This window comes from Syzygium oleosum, unplaced genomic scaffold (assembly GCF_021117445.2).
Source record: "Syzygium oleosum isolate NSW1041296 unplaced genomic scaffold, Sole_v2.1 Sole_v2.01, whole genome shotgun sequence".
Classification (NCBI taxonomy): domain Eukaryota; kingdom Viridiplantae; phylum Streptophyta; class Magnoliopsida; order Myrtales; family Myrtaceae; genus Syzygium; species Syzygium oleosum.
This window is the reverse complement of record NW_026607485.1, coordinates 29,481,624-29,504,997: the sequence shown is the minus strand read 5'-3', so window position 1 is coordinate 29,504,997 and position 23,374 is coordinate 29,481,624. Positions and strand designations below refer to the sequence as shown.

Here is a 23,374-nt window from a genome sequence, read left to right as displayed (position 1 = left end):
TATAATTAAGTTCTTCTCATATATGGAATTGTGGTTGTTGTTGATATGTTTTAATCATATAATTGGTAAGATTCTGATTGTCGTTACTTTTCTACTTAACAAATTAAATAACCGTTGCTTATTTGTCCTATTTAGTGGTTGTTTGAAAGTCGTTAGCGATGGTTATAAAAAAAAAAAACTTGATAGCACGAAGTGCTGAATTTTTGTTCTCAACATTCAATTGGATTAGTCTGTATAGTTTCAATATGGGATTGTGGAGTAGGGTTGAGCGACTTCATTGTAGGTAAGTTCAAGACTTGAAACTTGAAACCTATCATGTCAGAATTAGTTCTCAATTTTTGGAACATGTAATCTATCATGTAGATTTTGGGACCGACCTTGAAACCAACCTATCGGTCCGGTCCGGTTCTTCGGCTTGGTGCAGTCCACACCTAAAACCAGGAAGCGGACTAGAATCACCTGGGTAAGGTCGGTCCAGTCCGATTTCAAGGTCTACCTTGCATCGGTGCTCGTTGGAGACTTTGATTTTTTGTATTTGGCCTTTTTTCTATTCTTATTGTATTTAGAGTCTCGAGTATATAATTCATAAGGGATTTGAAGTCTCCCCAAGCTGATTAGGAGTGTTTTTCCGAAGAGTCACCATAGTACCCCAATACATGAAAACAAGAGAAGAAAAGAAAATAATCCAATACAAGAGAGACAGGGCGAGATAGAGAGAGGAGGGGCAGTTCAGAAATTATACGCCAATTCGGAGGGCAATCTCCAGAGCGAGAGAAAGGCAAGACTTGAGGCGGGAGATCTGCATTCATTTCACTTCCTTAACTAGTGAGGTGAAAAGGCTCAAGAAGGAGCTTTGGACATTCTCCATCATTTCATCTTCTCGTTCTCTCTTCTTGATTGTCTTTGTTCCTCATCATTAGTAATCACGCCTTGGTTCAATAACTGGACAACCCTAACTGCATAGTCTCCCCTCAGTTCTTCCATCGGAAAGGCGTTGCCTACGTCTCCTTCATCGTATAACAAAGACAACGACTATACCGGAGAAAAAAGGAAAAGAGCTGACTAGAGATTGATAGCTGAATGCCAAAAAAAGTTCTAGGGTGTGGATTCGAGATGGCTGCGCTGGACGACGTCATTAACAGGTTGTTGAATTTCGGGAACAGCAGCGCGCGGGAGCAGTTCCCGCTCACTGAGGCCGAGATCGGCCAGCTCTGCTTGGTCTCTCGCGACATCTTCCTCGCACAGCCCAATCTCCTCGAGCTCCAAGGCCACTTCAAGATCTTAGGTTATCTATTATGACCTTATCTTATCTAATCTAATCCCTGTCTTTCTGTGCGTCTTTGAGATGTGCCACCACGAAGATCTTGATTTTGAATCTTGCGGTGTTTGGTTCCTGTGCGTTGTTGCTGTGGTTTTTTCAGGCGGTTTTGGTTATAGTTTAGATTTTGTTTTTGGAGGCGTTGTATTTGGTGACCTGGACTATGAAAGTTTAGGCCTCTTGATTGGTTTGAGCGATAATTGGGTCTTGAGATCTGTTGACCCTTCTGCTTTTCCGGCGGTGCGAACGTATTTAAGTAATTATCGTTCTATAAGACCATAATGAAATTACGCATTTTTAAATGACATCAACATTGGTCATAAATATTCATTTTGGCTACAAGAGTTTCTTATAATTTAATCCATAAAAATTTTCGCACTCTTGAAACTCACCTGAGGGAGCCAGCTTAAATGGCATTTGCTTCAGATTAGTGGTCGGGTTTCTGAGTTCTCTCCTTGATGGCTGATTAGAATGTGATGCGATGTTTGTCGAGTGAGACTTTTTAGTCACCGATGAAAAATGTCTAATCCTCCTATAACTTCAAGCTGATCGCCTTTCCTCAGGTATGAGGTCCACTGGGGTTGGGGCATAGAAAAGCTTCAATGACAGCAACCAACCTTTTTAATTTGGCAGCGTTAGCTGTATATCCATCATCCTTTTGTCACTGTGCTCCATTTGGTATAAAATCATATGGAAAGATTCAAAATTTTCAAGCCTTTTGTCACTGAGGTTAACAATGACTGTCGGATGGAGTTTTATATTGTGCACAGTACATTCCTATTCTGCGAGATGACCTACCTTGCAAACCATATTTCGCAAGTGTGTTTTCGGTCGATCAAATTATTTACCTCATACTCTATTTTTCCAGGTGACATTCATGGGCACTACTCTGATCTTTTGAGGTTTTTTGAACATGGAGGTTTCCCTCCTCATGCCAATTATTTATTTCTTGGAAATTACGTGGATCGTGATGGCAAGCAAAGTCTGGAGACAATCTGCCTTTTGCTTGCCTACAAAATTAAGTTCCCTGAGAATTTCTTCCTCTTAAGAGGAAATCACGAATGGGCGCCCATGAATCGGATTTATGGATTTTACGATGAATGTAAATGCCGCATGACGGTTAGAATTTGGAAGAAGTTTATTGATTGCTTCAACTGTCTTCCAGTTGCTGCTCTCATAGAAGGCAAGATATTATGCATGCATGGTGGCCTTTCCCCAAAGTTAACAAATCTGGATCAAATTAGAGGCTTGCCACGCCCGAGTGATGTTCCAGATTATGGTCTGCTCTTTGACTTGCTTTGGTCAGATCCTGAAAAGGATGTCAAAGGCTGGGCAATGAAAGATCGAGGCTCCTCATATACCTTTGGCCCAGATACAGTGTCTAAATTCTTGAAAAAGCATGATCTGGACCTTGTTTGTCGTGGCAGCCAGGTTAATGACATGTTAATGATTTCTTCTTTTGGTGCCTTTAACCACAGAAACAGCAGCATAATTAATGATTCTTGTCACAGGTTGTTAAAGATGGGTATGAATTCTTTGCCGATAGACAACTGGTGACCATATTTTCTGCTCCCAATTTTTGCGGTCTATATAACAACTTTGGCGCAATGTTGAATGTGGATGAAAACTTAGTGTGCTCGTTTCAAATTCTTAAACCTGCTGATAGAACAACTAATTCATCTAAGAATGACGCGATGATTGCTGCCGCAGCACGTCCAAAATTGCAATGTAAGTACTGTTCTTTCTTTTTCTCATTCATCGTGTACATGAGTTTGCAGTTTGCACTAATGATTTTCTCTTTACCCCTAACCAAAAAAAAAACATGCATAGTAGTCAACGATGAAAAGGACCTTCTTATAATAGCGTTAAATTCTTCTTCAATTTTCTAGGAGTCATGGTGGCAACTGTCTCAATCTGTTATGGTTGTGTCTATGCCAAAAAAGAGGTTGTATTCATTATGATGACTGATTGTTCTGTTAGTAGTAAGAGGTTAGAATGTGTCAAGTTTTGTGAGTTTCAGGTAGTGTTTGTCATGCAAAATCCAAATATCTAAGATTTTCCTTGTTCGGTTTCATGTTTCTATAGCATCCAATATTGCCACCCCTACCTAGGGATCTCCTTGGTTCCATGAACTTATATGAATTATGTGTGACGGGGCATGTGGATAAATATCTTGTGGTTACTAAGCACAAAATTTACCTTGCAGAGCTCGCATCATTTGGTGACTTGGGCACATAACTGGGAATCGGAAGATAGAAAAGACTGTTGGTATTGAAGCTTCCGTGGCACATCTCTTATCTATTTTATCTTGATTTATATTTGGGGTCTTCAGAACAGTGTTCTAAAGGAGGAGGAATGTGATGTGGGAGCTTTAGCTTGTCATCTCACATCTTAGATGAGAACCTTTGTTTTGCTCATAAAAGGGCAAGGCAACTGTAATTCTTTTCGTGTCTTAATGGTTTGGACACCAAATACTGTGATTTCTCGTCTGCATTTCAATATTAGGTTGAGAGGGGAAGCTGTGGTGATAAGCTGTTTGCATGTGGATTCTCAATTGGCTATTTGTGTTTGTTTCAGCACATCGTGATTTGTGATTAGGATTATTGATTTACTGTGAGAATGCAGTAATCTGTGCTTATGGGTTAGAAGGTTGTCAAGGTCGAGTTTGTCTTGATGGTGCTTTAGGATCTCCGGTTAGAAGGATGTCAAGAAATATGGTTTGGGTGGACAATTAAATCGATTGAACTTCAGCCAACGATAAAATTCATCTTCATCAGGAATATTTACCAGATGTATGGTTGTGCTCGAATCCGGTCAGTTCCAGATCCATCCTTCTGGAATGTTTTCTGCAAGTTTTGCTTTCTCTGTGTTTCTCTCTCAGTAACCTTTGCATCTTTCAATAATGCCAATTTTTGGGATCCGACGCTTGCCATCCATCATGAGCACACATTTCCTATTCAATGTGTCTTGTTCTTGGGTTGCACATAATTAACTATGGATCATATAGAAAGCTTGTTTTTTCAGTTGTCAACATTTCCTTTCCCTTTTCTGGAGTTGGCTCAAGCAATTTATCTCATTCTCTGACATTGTTTAGTGGATATCAGTCACAGTCAATGCTGTGATTGGGTTCTATAGATATTTGGCAATGAATATGAACTAGATCTTGCATTTCTTGCGCAGGCGAGAGCTAGTGTCCATAAGCCTATAGAGTCGACTGTAGGTCCCTCTCAACCACATGAGAAAGATGAGCAGAATCATTCGAAAGCTCATACCTCTCTTTACTTGCTATTGAGATTTCTACAGGTTAGCAGGATAAATTCATACCTAAATGCAGGTCAAGAATTAAGTTCTCTAGCATACTGACGGTCTAGCAAATACCCTTCAGAATGGTTTTTGGTTTCATACTTTCTTACACCTAGTTGAAACATGGCAGACGGGATCTAAATCCTAGCTCTAGAAATGCATCAACCTTGGCGTTTCGGTACTATCAGGATTGTTGCATTTGCAAACAATAGTACACTATTGGCACAATAATACCGATGCCATAGAGAGGTCCTAGAGGTGATTACTCTTTGCTGTATTCTCCTTTTGGTTTGTTCTTGACTTCACTATTATATGTCCGAGTGCTTAGATGCAAGCTGTTCAAATGAATCGGCCCCACCTTAACTAACCAATAGTTTGGTTTAGTTTGGAATTTATGTCTCTCTTTAATTTTTCAATGTCTGGTGTATAACCCCTAAAACTCCATGAGAGATTTGCTGTCACAGATTGCACTCTTTGAGTTGCAAGTTTTGCTTGACTCGAACTCGCCATTACTGGTACTTTTAGGTTCTCTCCCATTATGTTCCTACATTTTGGCTATGCTATAAGCATGGGCATGATCCTCTCAAGTTTCTACTCTACGGGAAGGGATACAGTAAAAAGGTATGGAGGCTTTGCAACCTCAGACTAAAATTCAATTGTCTGGAGACCAGCCACAGCACTGAGTAATTAGCAGATGCATGTGGTGTATGCTCTCCCCTCCAAGAAAGAGTGTAAATTAAACATCGATTTCTTGGGCACTCTACACATAAATATCGTCGAAACAGGTCGGATTTATCTATCGGACGGTCCTCTCGAGTGCCCGGTGCACCAGATCGTTTTAATCAAACTTTGGGTATGCTAATAAAGTACACAGTTCGTGGTTATCTAATCTTCAGGATCTACACGCATGCTTGAAAGTGTCTCCCTTTTCAATCGTTCGAAAACGAGACAACTTAAAAACAAATTGGCCGCATTCTTTGACCTCACCTGAGTGTGAACATACTCACAATCATGAAATGAAAACCAAACAAAAGGATTACAAAATCATTAATTAATTCCCTGTGCTCGTGCTTTTGATCTTGATTAGCCAACCCATTGACGAAATGTGGGACTAGATTCCAAAGACCAAATTGCTAGCAAAGAAAGAAGAACTCCCAAGGCACTTTGACATTATTTTTAACAGCAACGAGACAAGCGAAGCCCACTTTTACACAGCATTTCCTGACTGACAAGTTCGGCCTTATGTTCTTTCTGTTTGCACGTTCCATTGCACTCGCATGCCGCTGCCTGATTAAATTAATCGCTCTTGACTTGCTTGTTTCTGAAGGCAAAGCGAAGAGAACACGCAATTATGGAAAGCTAAACCTCCCACTGTATGGTACCCAGAAATTCCAATTTTGAGGTCTGCCTCAGAGCTTTCATATATGTCGCTTGGCAGAAATAATTGAATTTTTTTTCTTTCGATAAGGATGAGATACGATTTGGACCCATTCAAGTGCGTCCCCATCTCGTACAAATGTAAGATTAATGGCATTATTGATCAGGTGGAGGTTAGAACTTTCAGACCCCGTGTTTCTTAATGCGGTAAGATCGTCGATACATTACTAATGATACTAGATGTTATGAGCAATTAAGCAGGAAAGAAATAAACTAACACAGAGAATTTCAGTGTGATAGATCAAACAATCAATTAACAAAAAGATGGAGAAGATTTGAACTACAGGATAGACGTTGGCCGACCGATGCATTAGCCACTTGTGCTTCATCGAATTCTCATGATCTGAATACTTATGTCCCATGAGAAAAGATTTGCAGCATATAAGCCAGTAGAAGATATATTTGATTGGACGAAAATGTTAACATCACAATGTGGGCAAAAGAACAAAAAAGGAGAACGCCCGTCAAGTTTGCCGGCGAATTAAGGACCTAGAGATGAGCCGTATTGTCTGCTTCATTCGGTTTACTAGGGAAGCAACGTTTTCTATCAATCAAAAACAGATAAAACAGAAATGAGATCAACGGACAACAGTTCTTCGGTACGTGACATTAGAAGAAAGAATCAGAAGTACGAAGGAGAAACCAATCATCTACCAGCAATGAGAGAACAGCTAACAGATGGATGAAACTCGACGAATCCACTCTCTTGCGGATTAAGCGAAACATCCATCGCTTGATCTCGTCTAATAGTAACATCATTATTTCCTTAAATTCTGCAGCACGCTCAATTAGCAATTTTTCCAGCACTCTGATTTGCAACCGACTAATCACGCGATCAAAAGGAGCGATGCAGACTATCGACTCCAATATGCTATTGTCACATTGAAAACCTTCCGGATTGCAAAGAAGAAAGATACATACACGGAGCCATATCGTGTTCTCGACTAATTAACTCTCTACTTGTTTGTTAGAAACACAAGCATTGAGTGTACATAAACAATGAGAAATTCAAAACAAGTGCGACAAAGAGGATCAAAAGTTTCTATCTGTGACCGAAAATTTTGCCTGGCTCCATACTGTCTGCCTTTTCTTACACTATTCTATAAGGAAACTGGTTCCCACCGGAAAACCGGGTTCACATTGTGACTGTGCTCCTCACCTGACAGTCGGACGCCAATGACCTTCCGGCTGCAATTGGAGTTCCAATCCAAAGGCTTCGCGCCGGAGGGCGTTGCGGTCATTCCGTCCTTCTCAAGAGAAAAACATGAGGAATTGCTTTTTCTCTACGTTCATCCTTTTCGGACAATCTGGATGAAGGCTGATACCCCACCCGAATTCATACTAAGCACAGCACCCCTCTCCTCTCTCTCCCTCCCTCTCTAACATGAAGATGAAGAGAGAGGGAGAAGAACAGAGAGATCATTGAGAGAGGGAGAGAGGGAGAGGGGATTATATAGAGGGATTCCGGGGCAAAAGGGCACTTTTTTTATTATGTGGATTTCTCATTTCGCACGCATTTTATGTAGAGTTTAATTTCCACGTGTCATTCGGTGGTCATGACATGTACTATCTCGAGGTTAATTTCGAAAGTAAAATGGAGCTTTTCTTGAATCCGTGTACTCAAGTGACGAACTTATAATGGTGCTTTACCTTATTTTTTGTCGTCTTCTAGTGGTGCTTTAACTTCAAAAGGTTTTAATTCGATAGATTTCATAGTCAAATTACAATGTCTCCTATTCAAAACGATCTTGAGAGCCATGCTGATCACATTATGAGCACTTGTCTTATTCGATGCGGGTGGATGGGGCGATTTATGTATATCCACAAGGATCAGTCGAACCGAAAGATCGGCTCTTTATCGTATCATTAAGACAAAAGAAAGGAGAAAAAGATCAATCGTCATCATTTTTGGCAAGGCACTGTAAATTGGCACTGAGCGGCCGGTGAAAAGCCCCTTTCAACTTTCTCTTTGGTCCGTCTTTCTGGTAAAGACACAAAGCTCCCCCTTTCACTTGGGTCCCCTCCAGTTCATTTCAAACCAATCCATCATCACACTAAACTCACCCCACACAACACGCAGTTTCTGTCCAACTTCCCCATTCGGTTTCTTTTGTACCCACCATCACAGCAACTTTGCGCTCCGCCGGTTTTTTTGCTTCTCCTGCATTTGTTCCTTCCCCTGGATTAACCGCTCATTCAACCGGGCAAAACCCCAAATCTCGATTTAATTAAATTGGTCTTCTGTCTTATTATTGGATTAGTGACTGCAACGTTGTAAGTTTCCTCTGTTTTTCTAGCTTGTTTGGTCTTTGTACGTTCCTGCTTCGAGCTCTACATGAAGGGACAAGAACATGCAAGATCCAACCAATGTCTGAATCTGCGAAAAGACGTGAAGAAGCTCTGCAGCTGCACGAGTTTAGAATGTGCAAGTTGGTACAGCATTGGAATGTCCACTGCTTTCAAGCCCCATCCTGTTGGAGCAGTGACAAGACAAAATTCCTGAGAAGAGTGTGTCATGTTCCTTGACTAATTCATGGTTCCTATCTTTAAATAGTAAAATATTTTGATGATGAACAGAATTTAGATGATTAATTTCGAGTTTATCTTGTGATTTGATGCATTGGATACAGTTATACAGGATAGTAGCAAGTGTATGAGGTTTTCATACGCTTTTATACCTTTGGGAAACACCCTCTATGATCATCTGTTCTAGAGTGAAATCGTAATTGGGTTTCAACGAAAAGAGAATTCTAATTTAATTCTCTCGTAATTCCTAGTGATAATATTGAAACACTCGCTGTCCACTCTCGAACGGAGGCAAAATTGCGAACCACGTAAATATTTGTGTAGCTGTCCTTCACTTTAATGTTCATTTCATTTCTCTATTATTTCCAATCTAAATGTGATCATGCACACTGCTACACCTTTAGCTCAACAAAACCTCTTGACATATCATTGGCAATTAACAAAGAACATTGAACATCATTCCTTGTGGGAAAACCTTTACTTTTATGTCTTTGGACTCATGGACTTTCCTGATCAAGTCCTCGAACTTTTAATCTGTTAAACCAAGTCTTCGAACTTGCATAAATTTTGATTAGTGAGTCGAACTTTTAAGGGAAAATTTCAATTAAGGGCCCCAAGTGGAGTCAAATTCTCAAAAGAGGACCCAAAGTGAATATAGTGTCAAAGAAGAGCCTGAAGTGTCCAATCAGTCTCAAATAAGGACCCGAAGTGCCCAAAAAGTCTCAAATAAGGGCCTGGGTCGCCGGCCGGCGAAAATGCCCACCGGCCGGCGAAAATGTTACTATTCCGGCACCGGAACAATAACATTTTTATTTTTTTATTATTTTTTCTTTCTGTTTTTCTTTTTCTGTTTTTTTTCTTTTCCTTTTCCTTTTCTTTTTTTTTTCTTCTCTTCCTCCGCCGGCCATAGTCGGGGCCGACGGAGGTCGCCGGCCTCAGGCGAGGGCTCGACCTTGCCGGCGTCGGGCGAGGCCGGTCTTGCCCGCAACGGCAAGGCCGGCCTCGCCGACGCCGGCGAGGTCGAGCCTCGCCAGCATCCGGGCGAGGGCTCGACCTCGCCCAGCAACGGCGAGGTCGAGCCTCGCCGGCGTCGGGCGAGGCCGGTCTCGCCTGCAACGGCAAGGCCGGCCTCGCCCGACGCCGGCAAGGTCGAGCCCTCGCCTAAGGCCGGCAACCTCCGCCGGCCCCGGCTATGGCTAGCGGAGGAAGAGAAGAAAAAAAAAAAGAAAAGGAAAAGGAAAAGAAAAAAAACAGAAAAAGAAAAACAGAAAGGAAAAAATAAAAAATTTTTTACTATTCCGGTGCCGGAATAGTAACATTCTCGCCGGCCGGCGGGCATTTTGGCCGGCCGGCGACCCAGGCCCTTATTTGAGACTTTTTGGGCACTTCGGGTCCTTATTTGAGACTGATTGGACACTTCATGCCCTTATTTGATACTATGTTCACTTTGGGCCCTCTTTTGAGAATTTGACCCCACGTGGGGTCCTTAATTGAAATTTTCCCAACTTTTAATGTATATAGTTTAGTAAATAACTTATGACTGTGCAATGAGCTGAACTGAATTTATTGTTTCTCATGTAGCAAGCAAATTACAAACCGAACTTAGAAAATGGATCTAGTATCCGTCCATGGAGGATCAGCTTCGATCATCACATCGTTATCATCTCCAAGATTGTTTGTATTAAAACCCAGCATATCACTATCCAAATCTTTTTCTAAGTGGATTAACATAATTAAGAAGCCTGTCAACTTCACCTAGATTGATCGATTTTCATGTCACAGCCTTGACGCAAGCTTGTTCATTATCATGGTATTTGTTTTAGAATATACAAGATTACATCTAGCATCTCAGGTGCAACACTACTTTTCTTCATCTCAGCAACTTCAAATGTACTCTAATTTCACTCGCATGAAGAAGAACTGTAAGGTTGTGTAAAATTCTAATGGCAAACTCCCACCTTATACCTGCAAAAGCATTAGTTGATATAAGTCCATAAAAAAAAAATGAAAACACTAGCAAATTTGATAGTTTACGTGGCTGAAATGTTTTATCATTGTCATTGTTTTCTCTGTAAATAAGTTTGGTAACATCATTCAATAGAGCTGCACTTATTTATATAGGTAATGACGTGAATGGTCATTGAACTTTTCTTTTATGTTCAGTATGGTGTATGAACTATTTTTTTTGTTCAATCGAATCCCTAAATTTTTAAATATACGCTCCATGTGGTCTTTCCGCTATGCGAACGCCATGTCATGTGCAAATTTTTGATGAGGACTGCCATGTCAGCATTAATTGGGCTAAAACAATGATGTGGATTGACACATCATTTTTCAAGTCAGCAAATTTTTCGAAATTATAGCTTTACCATGAAATTCTTTCCGATCGAAGGAATAAAGGCTTGGAATTCCTACAAAGTGCTTCGAACGATGTTGGTTGTGTGTTTTGCAAACTATTTTGGTGACAGAATCAAACATGTAATTCATCCAAACCAAATAAAGCAAGAACCGGGTAGGTATTCAGTCAAAATTGTGTTTCTTTTTGGTAATTTTAGAGTGGGGAGATGGGTCAATAAGTGCAAGGGGTACTTCTTTCATATTTTTGTGTTCTTTCTCTACATCTTTCATTGATAGATCTAGTTTTATATATCTTTCTGTTCGTAAATTGTGGAGTACCTACTTAAAAGTTACCTTCTCTTTCTCCTGTTCGATAGATTTTTACATGGCATTGGAGCAAGTTTCCCATCCATCCACATCAATTGCCTATTGGAAGTGCTATCATTTCACATGCAAATGCTTAAAAAAAGTTCACAGTATTCGATAAATGATTATCTGTTAAATCATAGGGATGTCTCTTCCTTTTGATGCACTAGTCGATTCAATAAGCAATACTAGCCAGGTTGATTGCAACCAATTATTGAGTGTCCTAATGTGGCAGGCATTGAAATTCATAAATCAGTGACACAAGAGTTTTGATGAACCTCAAGATTAAAGACAAATATGTCACCAAGCATTTAGTCGGAATGGACGGTCAGGTGGAAGCCCTTGTGAAGTTGTTGGACGTGGATTTGGGGGTCATGCGCTTTGTGCGAATCGATGGAATAGTAATTGGGAAAACCACTCTCGCTAAGGTTGTCTTTAACAAACTAACTTCCCTCTTCAGTCATTTCTGCTTCTTGGGAAATGTCCAGGAATGGTCACTCAACTTTGGCTTGTAACTTTACAGAAACAACTATTATCTGACACATTGGATTCATGCTTTCACAACGGAATCAATGATGTCGACTATGGGATCAAGTTAATTGCACAACAAAGTTCTAACAGTAAAGTCTTCATTGTTCTCGAGGACATGGATGATGAGGAACAACTCGAGAAACTAGCCATCAAACACGTTTCGTTTGGCTCAGGAAGCAAAGTAGTTATGGCAACTAGGAGCAGAAGTATCATAGAAGCCGACTGAACTTTGGACTACAAAGTGAAGCCGTTGAATTCCATCGAGCTTTTCAGTAGAAGTGCTTTCGAAAGAAATACTCGTCTGGATGATTATGTCAGTCTTTTGAGACAAGAAGTTTCTACGACCAAAGTACTTCCCTAAGCTCGAAGTCCTAGGCTCATTACCTGGTCACCAAAAAAAGCCTTTTGGATAGATGTACTGGACAATATGAGGTAAAAAACTCATGAGAAGGCCTAGGACAAGCTGAAGATCAGCTACAATGCCCCCAGTGATGAGCAAAAACAGATTTTTCTTAACATCGCATGTCTCTTTGTAGACGAAAATATGATGAATGCATTCTACATGTGGAAAGATTGTAGGTTTGTGCCAAATTGTTCGACTCAAGTTCTTACCTGCATGTTCGAGAGAGAGAGAGAGAGAGAGAGAGAGAGAGAGAGAGAGAGAGAGAGAGAGAGAGGGGAGGGGGGGGTGGGGGGGGGTGGGGAAGGGGTCAGTTTTCATTTACTCTAATGCTACCTCTTATGCTACCACTGAACGGCAGGGAAAGGAGGCCATTGGAGCAGTCTGTTTAGATGGAAATGCACCAGGAATCTATATCAGCCAAAAGTTTTCAAGGCTTCCAAAACATAAGGTTCCTCAAATTAGCTAGGGGACATTTTGTTGGAGGCTTTAAGAATCATCTTTCAAGGTTAAGATCCTTGTCCTGGCATAGGTGTCCTCTTGTGCTCTTGACCATCAATTTCCATACAAGCAATATTGTAGTTCTGTCTAGTAGTTCCATCACGGAGGACTGGCCGGATGAAGTCAACTCAAGGTACGATCTCTCGCTATCTGTTTATCTCTATCTATATTGAATTGTTTCACACAAACTTTGTGTTCTATTTTCTTTTTTCAACTCCTAATGACTATACCATAACTATATAGGCAATAAGCCCTTGTAAATAAAATGGGTCGTGAACTGAGTAATCAAGGTCATTAGCAAGCAAAACTAAGCTGGTATCGTAAACAAGGCCACTTACGATTAGATTGTATTAAATAACATATCCTGGGAAGAAGTTGACTTGATATGTAGGTGGATATGTGGATTCGATTGGATAGGTATCGGTACTAAAATGTATAGGTCTATGTGGATTAAATGGGAAAAACGAGTCAACCCAATTGCAACTCAGTCCCAACACAACCATTTGGTGCCTCTAAATTCACATTGGATTGTCCCTTTACTCTCTTTTAGCTGTTGTTTCTGGAGGCTGAAAGTTCTAGATCTCACAATTTGCAACAACAAGACCAGGACTGCAAACTTTTCTGGTTAATGGAGTTTATAAAGATTGATCCTTAAAATTGCAGAAGACCGATTGAGGCTGATGATTCCCGCGAACGTTTATGTGTCTGATTTACCTCAATGTGGATTGACGTAAAAGTCTCACACAGATGTCTGAGCGAATCAGGCTGCTAGAGAAGCACAAGTACTTGTATTTAAGCAAATACGAAAAGTTGAGGCAGCTGCCTGAATTATTTGCAAGAGTGGCATTAGCGATGGAGCTGGATCTCTCGCATACAGCCATCACAAGATTACCTGACTCCATTGGTATCCAGGTGCTTGTCAGTAATTAAACTGAAATGTACACAAATCAATGAACTCCTAGTTCTATTAAGAATCTAAGGGAATTTAAGTCTCTCTTTTTATCACGTACTAAAATAAAGGAACTTCCCATCTCGTTTGGGAACTTGGAATCGCTATTCGAGTTGGATGTCTAAAGAACACGATGTCTGTGGTTACCCAAATTTATTGGAGACCCAAGTAGATTAAAAGTCATCAAGATTTTGAATTCTTGGATAAGGGAGCTACTGAGGAGTATTGTCATGCTTAAAGAGTTAGAAGAGTTACGTGGTGGGGATTGCCTGTAACTGAAATGGGAAAATTCCCCGGCAGCATTTGGAAGTTGAAGGGAATTTGTTTCGAACCAGTTGAAGGGCAAATTTGTCGTTGGTTGGTGGACAACTTTGCTGTAAACTTGGGCAAGATAAGAAGGAACAGTAGTTATACGCGACTTGCAGTTAGTCATGCGATGAGGATTTTCCGACTCGAGTGCTGAGAGGCTAAATGTTTTGCATTGTCGGCTATCCGAGAAATGTCACGGAATCGGATTTGATGACTGCAAACAATGGGAACATCATGATCAAAGAAGTTCTAGTACAAGTCTACAGCTACGTGCTCTTGCTATAGATAATGTTAAGAGGGCTTTTATCTTGTTTGCCATTAGCAATCTGTTTGTACTCCTCGATCAAGCTTGTTTTGTCCAATGGGTATGGGCATCTCTACTCTGTGCGTGACGTTAATCAAGAGACACGAACTGGGCAAATTTGGTATTAAAGGCCCTGAGTGAATCTAACCAAGTAATGCTAAATACAAGCTTCACAAAATTGTATCGTGCTTTTTACGGATAATATGGAAGACTGTAATGTTGTTTTCATTAAAATCTGACATTATCGAACTGCTCTATCGTCTAGCTTATCTCGGGATGGGGCGTTATTTGTTGTACTGCAGAATTAATTCATGCGTATCGACTCTCGAGTGTATCTATGCAACCGTCCGAGGATGACGATCTTCTGCTTCCTTCTCGCAGAGAATGTGATACATCAAATTGCTTGAAAGCGAGCAAGGTTTCAAGTCATCAAATTTGCTTTGGGATTGAGACTCACTCACTCCAGTTCCCATTTTCGTCCTATGAACTGGTGAAGAAGAAAGGTATCTCGGGGCGAGGTCACAAATTACTCGAAAGAAAAAATTTAAATTTACCGCGTTTCAATAATAAAATCTTAAGTGAAAATGAATATTTTCACAATTGAGTTAATGCGTGTACAATTAAATTAACTAGGCATGCAAAATGTGCGTGCGATTAACTATCAACTACCTAAGTACTAACATGACATTAGAATCTCATAAGCAAACGAGACTTTCATTACTATAAAGTTTCAGAACTAGAAGGCGCCTCAGACACACATTAAACTAGGCACGCCAGACGCCTAATTCAAGATAGCAAAATTCCCAACATATTGTAGTAAATCTAGCTAGAATATTTGTATACATGGTGTGTAAGATTGGAGTCAAGCATTGTATAGACAAGTCAATCTGGGGTTGGTAGAAGAAATGAAGGACTCTAGGATTTTTTTGTTGTTGGAACACAATCCGCTATCTAGTTAAGGGGAATCATAGCTAGGACACCAACTAGGTAAGGGATCCTCAACCTTGTTACACCTCTTGAACCCACAACCTTAGCAAGAACACCATCTTCCTAATTTTGTCGCCTTTTCTTTTTGTTCTAGGCCAGGTTCAAATCACTGCACTTATATGTTGTTGTCTTTCTTGCTCAAGATCAAGATTAAAATGACCGCACGCATACATTGTCTTGCAATCACTCCCACACAAAATAGCCTAAGTGTTTCTAATCACTCATCGTGTGCGCTGCATGCGGAATTAATCCAGTGTCGTAAAGATATTTGGCCTCCTAATTGATATTCGAAAAATAAGAGGCTAATACCACTCAAAATCTCAAATTAGTACAGTTATGCCGTATTCAACTTTCAAATTAATACATCTATGCTGAATTTACTCAAAACTAATTTTGGTGTTACAAAAATCCCCAAATTAGTATACTTGTGAGTTGTGACAAATTTACCAAATTCGCAAAATTAAGGCAAATGTAGTTCAAATGAACCCAATTGGGATTTTTTGTGACCCAAATCTTAGTTTGCAGTAAATGTATCACGATTGTACATGTTTAAGATTTTTTGTGATAATAAAATTAATTTAGGTAAATCAGATATTAGTTTGGATCTTTTAGTGATATTAGCTTAAAAAAATGTAGGAAAAACTAATGGGTTAATACCGTGACAAACTCTAAACTAGTACTCCTGTGACAAATTTACCCAAAAATAAAAAAAAATTAAATTTGGTGCACATGTGACAAATTTATCTAGAACTAATTTTTTGAACACCGAAAACTCTAAGATTGTACATTTGTGACACATTTACCCTCTGTTAATAATATCACGAAAAATCAAAAAATGTTACACATGTAACAAAGGGAGGTAAGATCCCAAACCAGTACATCCATCAATTTTCACGTATCATCCAACTCAGCAATTTTCATGCGTATCAATTTGAAGTTTTTCGCGATATTAACCCAAGTTATAATTTTGAGATGGGTCCTGGAGCTCAACGAGCACTGCACCTCAGAAAACCGACAGCCAAATTATTGAAGATGTAACCAGAAAACGAGAAAAAAGTAAGGAGGATAAAACAAAGGGGGTCGAGAACGACGAGAAGCAAACAAAGGAGGAACGAAGGAGACGGTGGAGGATTCGGATAGTCAAAGGAGAGGCAGAGGAGCGAAGTGCATCGAAGGCCACAACCATTATCATTCTTAGCAGTAGGATAAGATTTTAATCCATCTCCCCTTTCTTTTCTTCCACACTTCCCAAATCCTTCGACCCACTCTCTCCCTCACGTCATCTTCGATCTCGATCTCAATCTCAATCTCAGCCTCTGCTTCTTGCCTTTTGTATTTATTCGCTTCCTTAGCCTTTCTCTTTGCCATTGGCGCGTGACTCCGACTGGAATTCAGGATGCAGCCCGCTTCCGAGGCCAACCAACGCATTGCAAGAATCTCTGCCCACCTTCACCCACCTAATTTCCAGGTATCTCCATTGAATTTGAGCGCTCTTCCTTGATCATGGGTCGTGCCCTTTTTCTTTTTATTCCCTCACTTTCTTGGTGATGGATGGCACCGAATTCGCTGTGGTTTTTTCTGCTTTTTTTTGTGGGTGAGTCGTCTTGTGACTCAACAATCACTAATTTGAAATGGGTAGTCGTTGATTTCTTGAAAGGTTATGCGATTGGTAGACTTTGATTGAATCGTGAGCTGCGACTATCGAAGCTGGCGATGCTTTTTTTATACGTGTGTGCGGCAGGTTATGATGCTTAGTTTCTTGGTTGAAGAGGTTATGAGGAGTGATTTGTGCATTGTGGTTGGTTTTTAGATGGAGGAGAGCTCGGGCTTAAGGCGTGCGAATTGCCGGGCGAAGGGCGCGGCGCCAGGATTTAAGGTCGCGATCCTGGGAGCGTCTGGAGGCATTGGGCAGCCTCTGGCAATGTTGATGAAGATCAACCCGCTCGTCTCTGTTCTTCATCTGTATGATGTTGTGAATACTCCTGGTGTCACAGCTGATATCAGCCACATGGACACCGGTGCCGTGGTGAGTTTCCCCTCCCATTGATAATTCGCATGCTATTTGCTGAATTTAGGATGAACGGAATTGTTGGTCTGTAAGTGAACATGGAAATTGATATTTTTTATCGTTTTCTGGGGATATTGTTTGTATTACCTTTTCAGATGAGTGAGCTCGATATCATCATTGTGTATGGATCATTTAATACGTCAGACTAATTTGTTGCTTCTATAATCAGGTCCGCGGATTTCTGGGACAGCAACAACTGGAGGAAGCCCTTGTAGGAATGGACCTTGTCATCATCCCTGCTGGAGTTCCTAGGAAACCGGGAATGACAAGAGATGACCTGTTCAAAATAAATGCTGGAATCGTCAGAACCCTTTGTGAAGGAATTGCCAAATCTTGCCCGAAAGCTATCGTTAACCTGATTAGCAACCCTGTTAACTCCACAGTTCCCATTGCAGCCGAAGTTTTCAAGAGAGCTGGCACTTACGATCCAAAGAGACTGTTGGGTGTGACCATGCTCGATGTAGTTAGAGCAAATACCTTTGTGGTAGGTATCACTCCTGCTTCTACTGTCTTGCTGATACTATCGAGATGCATCGAGTATCTTTATGTTCAGAGTATCAGGTCGTCACTTTGTATGAGCCTACAAAGTTAGAAGCATATGTTACCCTGTTTAGCATGCTCTCTTGTCTCAAACGTTATATCTTGCGTACCCGCAATTAATAACTTGCTCCAAGGGCATCAACCTTTTTCTGGCTTGTGAAAAGACAACTTAGCTGAATTTTATTAAATAGGCTAACGCCCATCTATGGGATCATGAGCAGTGGTTTAGAAGCAAGTTAATAAAACCAGGCTATTTGCAAGTCTAGCAGTAGAGTCCAGAAGCCCCATGTATTTGATTGATTTAGGTGAAATAATCATGTAACTGCTGTTCTGTATTAGTGAGTGTTATTGGTTCTCTTCTCATGATGATGAGGGTGTTTATGGTCATAGTTACTTGGTATTAACGCTCAAGCAGCAAAATTGTATAAGATACCAGTTTTGAGACAATGCTATGAAAGCCAACAACTTTTTTCCTTTCCCAGGTAGATTTCTGATCTATTGTGTCTTGCAGGCAGAAGTACTGGGTCTTGATCCTAGAGAAGTTGATGTTCCAGTTGTTGGGGGTCATGCAGGAGTGACAATTTTACCTCTTTTATCTCAGGTTTGTAATGTATTCTACCTGATGAGAACTTCTTATATGTTTGACAGGGATGCTGTTAGAAATTGCAACTTTCCTCTAGAATGCTAAATGTCAATTGGCATTTTCAAAATCTGTAGGTTAAACCACCTTGTTCTTTCACTCCTCAAGAAATTGATTATCTGACATCACGCATCCAAAATGGCGGGACAGAAGTTGTCGAGGTATGTAAATTTCAATTTGTTATGGATGTGGACGTCAAATTAACCGTCATATCATTTTCCGTTAGTCTCTTCAGTTTTGCATTTTCAGGTCATAAAGTAGTGCTTTAGCTGTTCTAGTGATGTTCATTTTCTTAAGGGCTTGTGACAAGCTTCGGTGTACTGAGGCTGCCTAAGGAGTACACTGTTACAAGCAAGCATTTTTTCCCCAGACATATGACTGCATTCTTAATCATGTTAGAACTCTAAATTCTTTAAATTTACTAGCCATTTCAAAGATATACTCTGCCAAAAACTTTCTTTACGAGAAGGACGAGATATTCGCAATAATCATATCGTAGGGCCATGTAGGCATATATCTTTCTCAAGTCAACTTTATGGTGTCAAGCCTTTGCCTATGCACTGTAATGAACCGAAGAGAGCTTAATATTATCTCTACTAGAATTTGATTACTGCAACCTTGAAAACCTATCCATTACCGCTACCCAGGGAAATGTGTTAGTATAAAGATTTTTGTCCGAATTATTAAGACACCTTGCATGTGAAAGTATGTAGAAGGTAATCACTTTGTCTTGGGCGATTGGTAGAAGCAAGCAGTTGTGGAGAGTATCTTAGGGTGCGTTTGGGAATACTTTTGGGGAAAGCCTTTGAGAAAATGCAAAGGACTTTGGTGAAAGGGTATTTCCAAAATGTAAATAGTGATTGGTAAAGTGTAATTTAAAAACACATTGGGAAGCAACTTTGACTTAAATGCCTTTTGGAAAAAACTACACTTTATAAAGGACTTTAGCTAGTTTTGTCTTTTTAAATTCTCAAATCTTTGCCAGCAGAACTCAGCCGCCTGCGAGCCAAATCGGCTGCCGGCCAATCTTGCTTGAGGTGGCACGACCTAGACTGGTCAGTACTAGATCCGGCCTCGCAGACGGCCTGAACCCTCGCCGGTGACATCGCGTGAGGTGGGGACATTTCTAGAATTATGAAAGTTTAGCGAGAGCAAAGTTGGAAGAAAAAAAAATGTATTTGCATTCCGGAAATGCTCAGAGCCCAAAGCACCTCCAGACTTGCCTTGGCTAAAAGCTTTTGGAAACGCAATTGCATCTTCCTAAAGCTCTCCAAAAAATTTGCCAAACGGTACTTGCATTTGCCCTAGGCCTTTAGAACCCAAGGGCCTTTGGGAAAGTGGTTCCTAAACTTAGTTTCTGATTATTTTGTCTGGTCCTCATTAAGGAAAACAAAGGAGGGTAACAGAAAGAATGTGGAAACAGAGCACCATATACATCTTTAGTTGTTATGGTTAAGAGAATGACTTGCATTTTGATGATAATAGGAGAGTTCATGTAGCGACAGGATTGTTAGATATATCAGATTTTCTAAAAGTGAGTGTTGATATCTTACTGAAACTGTATATTTTTGCATGTATTTCGACAATGAAATTATGACATGACATCTTAGGCTTCGCTTCTCTGCTTCCTTACGTTTTTGTTGTTAAGCCAACTGAATTGTGTACGTCTGTGGCTTGACAACTTTCAGGCTAAAGCTGGAACTGGCTCGGCAACTCTTTCAATGGTCAGTCCTTTTTATGGCCCTTGAGATGTAATCTGATCTTTTTCACGAACAGGAAATTTGATGTCTATTTGATACGTGGACTCTTTTCACATGCTCAAATAATGTGAAAATGAAATATGCAGGCATATGCTGCTGTGAAGTTTGCCGATGCGTGCCTGCGTGGGTTAAGGGGTGACGCTGGTATTGTCGAGTGTGCATTTGTTGCTTCTCAGGTTTGGTGCCTGGAAAGAACCTGTTGAGATTGAAAAATCTTTGCATTTCTCTCAAATCCAAATGAAACCACCAGTGATTTTCTTTATCGTTGTCCCCATATTTCAGGTGACTGAGCTTCCATTCTTTGCATCAAAAGTGTGCCTTGGTCGTACCGGGGCTGAGGAGGTTCGTCCCCTTGGCCCGCTGAATGAGTATGAAAGGTCTGGAGTTTTAATAATCTCGAAATTTTTATGTATGTTTTGATTACATCAAAGGAAGAAGTTTTTAATTTCGTGTTTATTTGTTAACCTGTAGAGCTGGCTTGGAAAAGGCAAAGAAAGAGTTAGCAGAGAGTATTCAGAAGGGCATTTCATTCATCAAGAAGTGAGCGGGTTAAAGACGTTGCTTTTCGGAACGGAAGAGATGGCCTCTTCATAGTTTGCGGTTATTTTCTACTCCAGAATTGGTTCTTGGGAATAAGTGGTTCAGACCCGGGAAGATATCGAAGTTTATTCTACATAGCTGACGTAGGAAAAACACGGAGGTTTTTCTTTTCTTGAATGCAACGTACTTGAATGGTAATTTGTGTAATAACGAGGTGGACGGATGTTTGTATATTATAGTTCTATGCCCATCGTCTCCGTGTTTGCATCTGTGTTTTTGACTTTCTTATGCACCTGTAGTGTCGCCTCTAAGTTGCACTGCAACTGCGCAATGCCGCTATAAGCAAATGATAGACAGAGAGTGCTCAACAAGCTGAAGCTCGTCTCTGTCACTAGGCTTGAAGTTTAAGAGACTCGAGTGCGGCTTTTTGTGGCTTTGTGCAGATGACTTAAGAGGCAAATGAGCAAAGAGGGCCATTACAGAGGCTATTCTTGGGTGTAGTGGGCAGAGGGAGTTGAAGTTATCATTCGAACACAAGAGGCACAAGTTAGGAGAATTTTCAATTGGAGATGCCTCTCAACTGATTCTCCCTAATAGCCAGTGGCAACTTCTCACACCATGTTCTCCTTAATTGGAGCATTCAGATTAATAGATTGCTGACTCTAACGTTTTCCCACAAGTGTGAGGATGTGTCTTTTTTCTTGTACTTGTGAAAGTTCGGGTTGAACTTGTTCCAACAATGAAAGTAAAGTTCTTCTTTTGTTCTCTTTTCGTATCTGGGCACTTCAAAGTCAGACTGGAAGACGGAGATCCTCCCCGTATTCTTCGATGTGGAGCCGGATGATGTCAAGCTCAAAACCGAACTGTACAGAGATGCCCTGTCTAAGCATTTGAAGAAGTATGGCCCCGATGAAGTGAAGCGCTGGGGAGATGCTCTCTTCTTCAACCAAATACGAAATGACCCAATTTCCTTCATTTTCTCTTAATCACTGTGTTTTAACATGGCCAATGAGAGTCTGGGCGGCAGTTAGTGTTTAAATCCAGTCAATGGGAATCTGGACAACGACAACAGCTAATTTGAGGCCTTCTATTATAATTTAGATGATTTTCATTGTAACTTGAGATTGTTATGTTTAAATGGTTTCAAATTTGTTATTGAAAAACTGCCACCATTTGTAAATCGGTCTTGATATATCTAGCTTATGCTATTCAAATCCCATATGCTTGAAAGTTAGGAATAGTACAATGTCATCATTGTCTTACTCTGAATTCCTTCACTATCGTTGCCCGCTAGGTATGGGGAGCTAATAAAATTGATTGCTCTAGAGCTTCTACTTAAGTTGAAGGGGAAGAACAGACCTCTTCCTGACCATCTAGTTGAAAGGGATGATTTAGAATGTATAGAGGAACTGTTGGATGTTGACACTGATGACCATGTACGATTCCTTATAATCCATGGAATAGGTGGTATTGGTAAATCAACTCTTGCTAGCGTTATCTTCAACCGATTCCACTCTAAATTCAATTGCAATAGTTTCCTTGATGATGTCCCACGTCAAGGTCTTTTAGACTTGCAAAAGAAACTGTTACCTGACACATTGGGCTTGACCTTTGCTGACGGAAATCATGACCCCAACAACGGGATTGATCGCATAAGAAGAGGACTTGGCAACAAGAAAGTTCCGATTGTTGTTGATGATGTGGACAAGAAGAGGCAACTCGAGAACCTCGCCAGGAGATGAGATTGGTTCGGTTCAAGAAGTAGGATCATCATCACAGTCATGGACAAAAGCACAATTATATATAGGGACGGCTCTCTATGGCTTTGTCCAGAAGATTTAAGAGACAAATGAGCGAGAGGGCCATTATAGATGCTCTTCTTGGGTGTAGTGGGCAAAGAGAGAGAGCTGAAATTATCATCTGGACACAATAGCACAAGATTGAGAGTTTTCAGTTGGAGGTGTCTCTCCGGAGATTTGCCCTAATCACCAGCAGCAATTTCACACACCAAGTTCTCCTTACGAGCATACAGACTAAGAGATTATTGTTTTTTTTTTCAAATTGTGAAAGTTCGAGTTAAATTTGTTCCAAAAATAAAAGTAAGGGTCTCTTTGTTTCATTAATAATTTCTTATCGCTGGAAACTATTTTCAAGGAAATTCAATTTTAGAGAAAGTCGACCATGACCGGGTAATTGTTTGTGATGAAACCAAGTAGTAAAAATTGACTCTATGATATTTGATACTAATCAAAATCCGCTAAATGCGGCTTCCATCGTTTATTATAAAGAAGTTAGGACTGAAATTAAGAAATAATATTTACAATACTATTCTTTTTTTTTTTTAACTATCACGTTCATTCTTCAATGAATTTAAAAAAGGAAAAAGAATGGTAGGATAGTCCAATGAGGGAGAAAGTTCTCCCTCGAATTGATGTGGATTGAAACTCTTCCACGTAGAAAAGCTGGGAGGACTATGACCCTTTTACTATAATGAGGAGGATGACAGACCCACTCACCATCTACTACGAAAGAAAAGTAGCATGAACTTTCCACATTAG

At 40.4% G+C, this 23,374-nt stretch overlaps 2 protein-coding genes and 1 pseudogene across 3 annotated transcripts; all 3 read left to right on the top strand.

Moving 5' to 3' along the window:
- Positions 1 to 1,113: 1,113 nt before the first annotated feature.
- Positions 1,114 to 9,486, top strand: LOC115685265 (serine/threonine-protein phosphatase PP1-like; the record flags this gene model as incomplete). The annotated part of the gene is made up of 4 exons (XM_056310242.1): positions 1,114 to 1,285; positions 2,187 to 2,749; positions 2,830 to 2,980; positions 9,473 to 9,486. Coding segments are annotated over exons 1-4 (900 nt in total), but the record flags the coding sequence as incomplete, so codon positions are not given.
- Positions 9,487 to 16,330: 6,844 nt separating this feature from the next.
- On the top strand, positions 16,331 to 21,083 carry LOC115685207 (malate dehydrogenase, glyoxysomal). 2 transcript variants are annotated; one of them, XM_056317720.1, is made up of 10 exons: positions 16,331 to 16,461; positions 16,664 to 16,736; positions 17,079 to 17,294; positions 17,506 to 17,820; positions 18,388 to 18,477; positions 18,594 to 18,677; positions 20,205 to 20,240; positions 20,363 to 20,452; positions 20,559 to 20,653; positions 20,748 to 21,083. In XM_056317720.1, exons 2-10 carry the CDS (start codon positions 16,665 to 16,667, stop codon positions 20,818 to 20,820), a joined length of 1,071 nt encoding a protein of 356 aa, XP_056173695.1. In that variant the 5' UTR covers positions 16,331 to 16,461; position 16,664; the 3' UTR covers positions 20,821 to 21,083. The 2 variants fall into 2 exon arrangements, with proteins under 2 accessions (XP_056173695.1, XP_030466089.1); XM_030610229.2 differs by lacking the exon at positions 16,331 to 16,461 and having other exon boundaries at positions 16,477 to 16,736.
- Positions 20,856 to 22,669, top strand: LOC130137417 (disease resistance protein L6-like; annotated as a pseudogene).
- The last annotated feature ends 705 nt before the right edge of the window (positions 22,670 to 23,374 follow it).

What these genes read in the sequence shown, in the direction of transcription:
- LOC115685207 (XM_056317720.1), top strand. Translation starts at nt 16,665, where the DNA reads ATGCAGCCCGCTTCCGAGGCCAACCAACGCATTGCAAGAATCTCTGCC. An exon ending in ACATGGACACCGGTGCCGTG is followed by an intron (nt 17,295 to 17,505) that starts GTGAGTTTCCCC and finishes TTCTATAATCAG; the next exon opens with GTCCGCGGATTTCTGGGACA. An exon ending in TTAGAGCAAATACCTTTGTG is followed by an intron (nt 17,821 to 18,387) that starts GTAGGTATCACT and finishes TGTGTCTTGCAG; the next exon opens with GCAGAAGTACTGGGTCTTGA.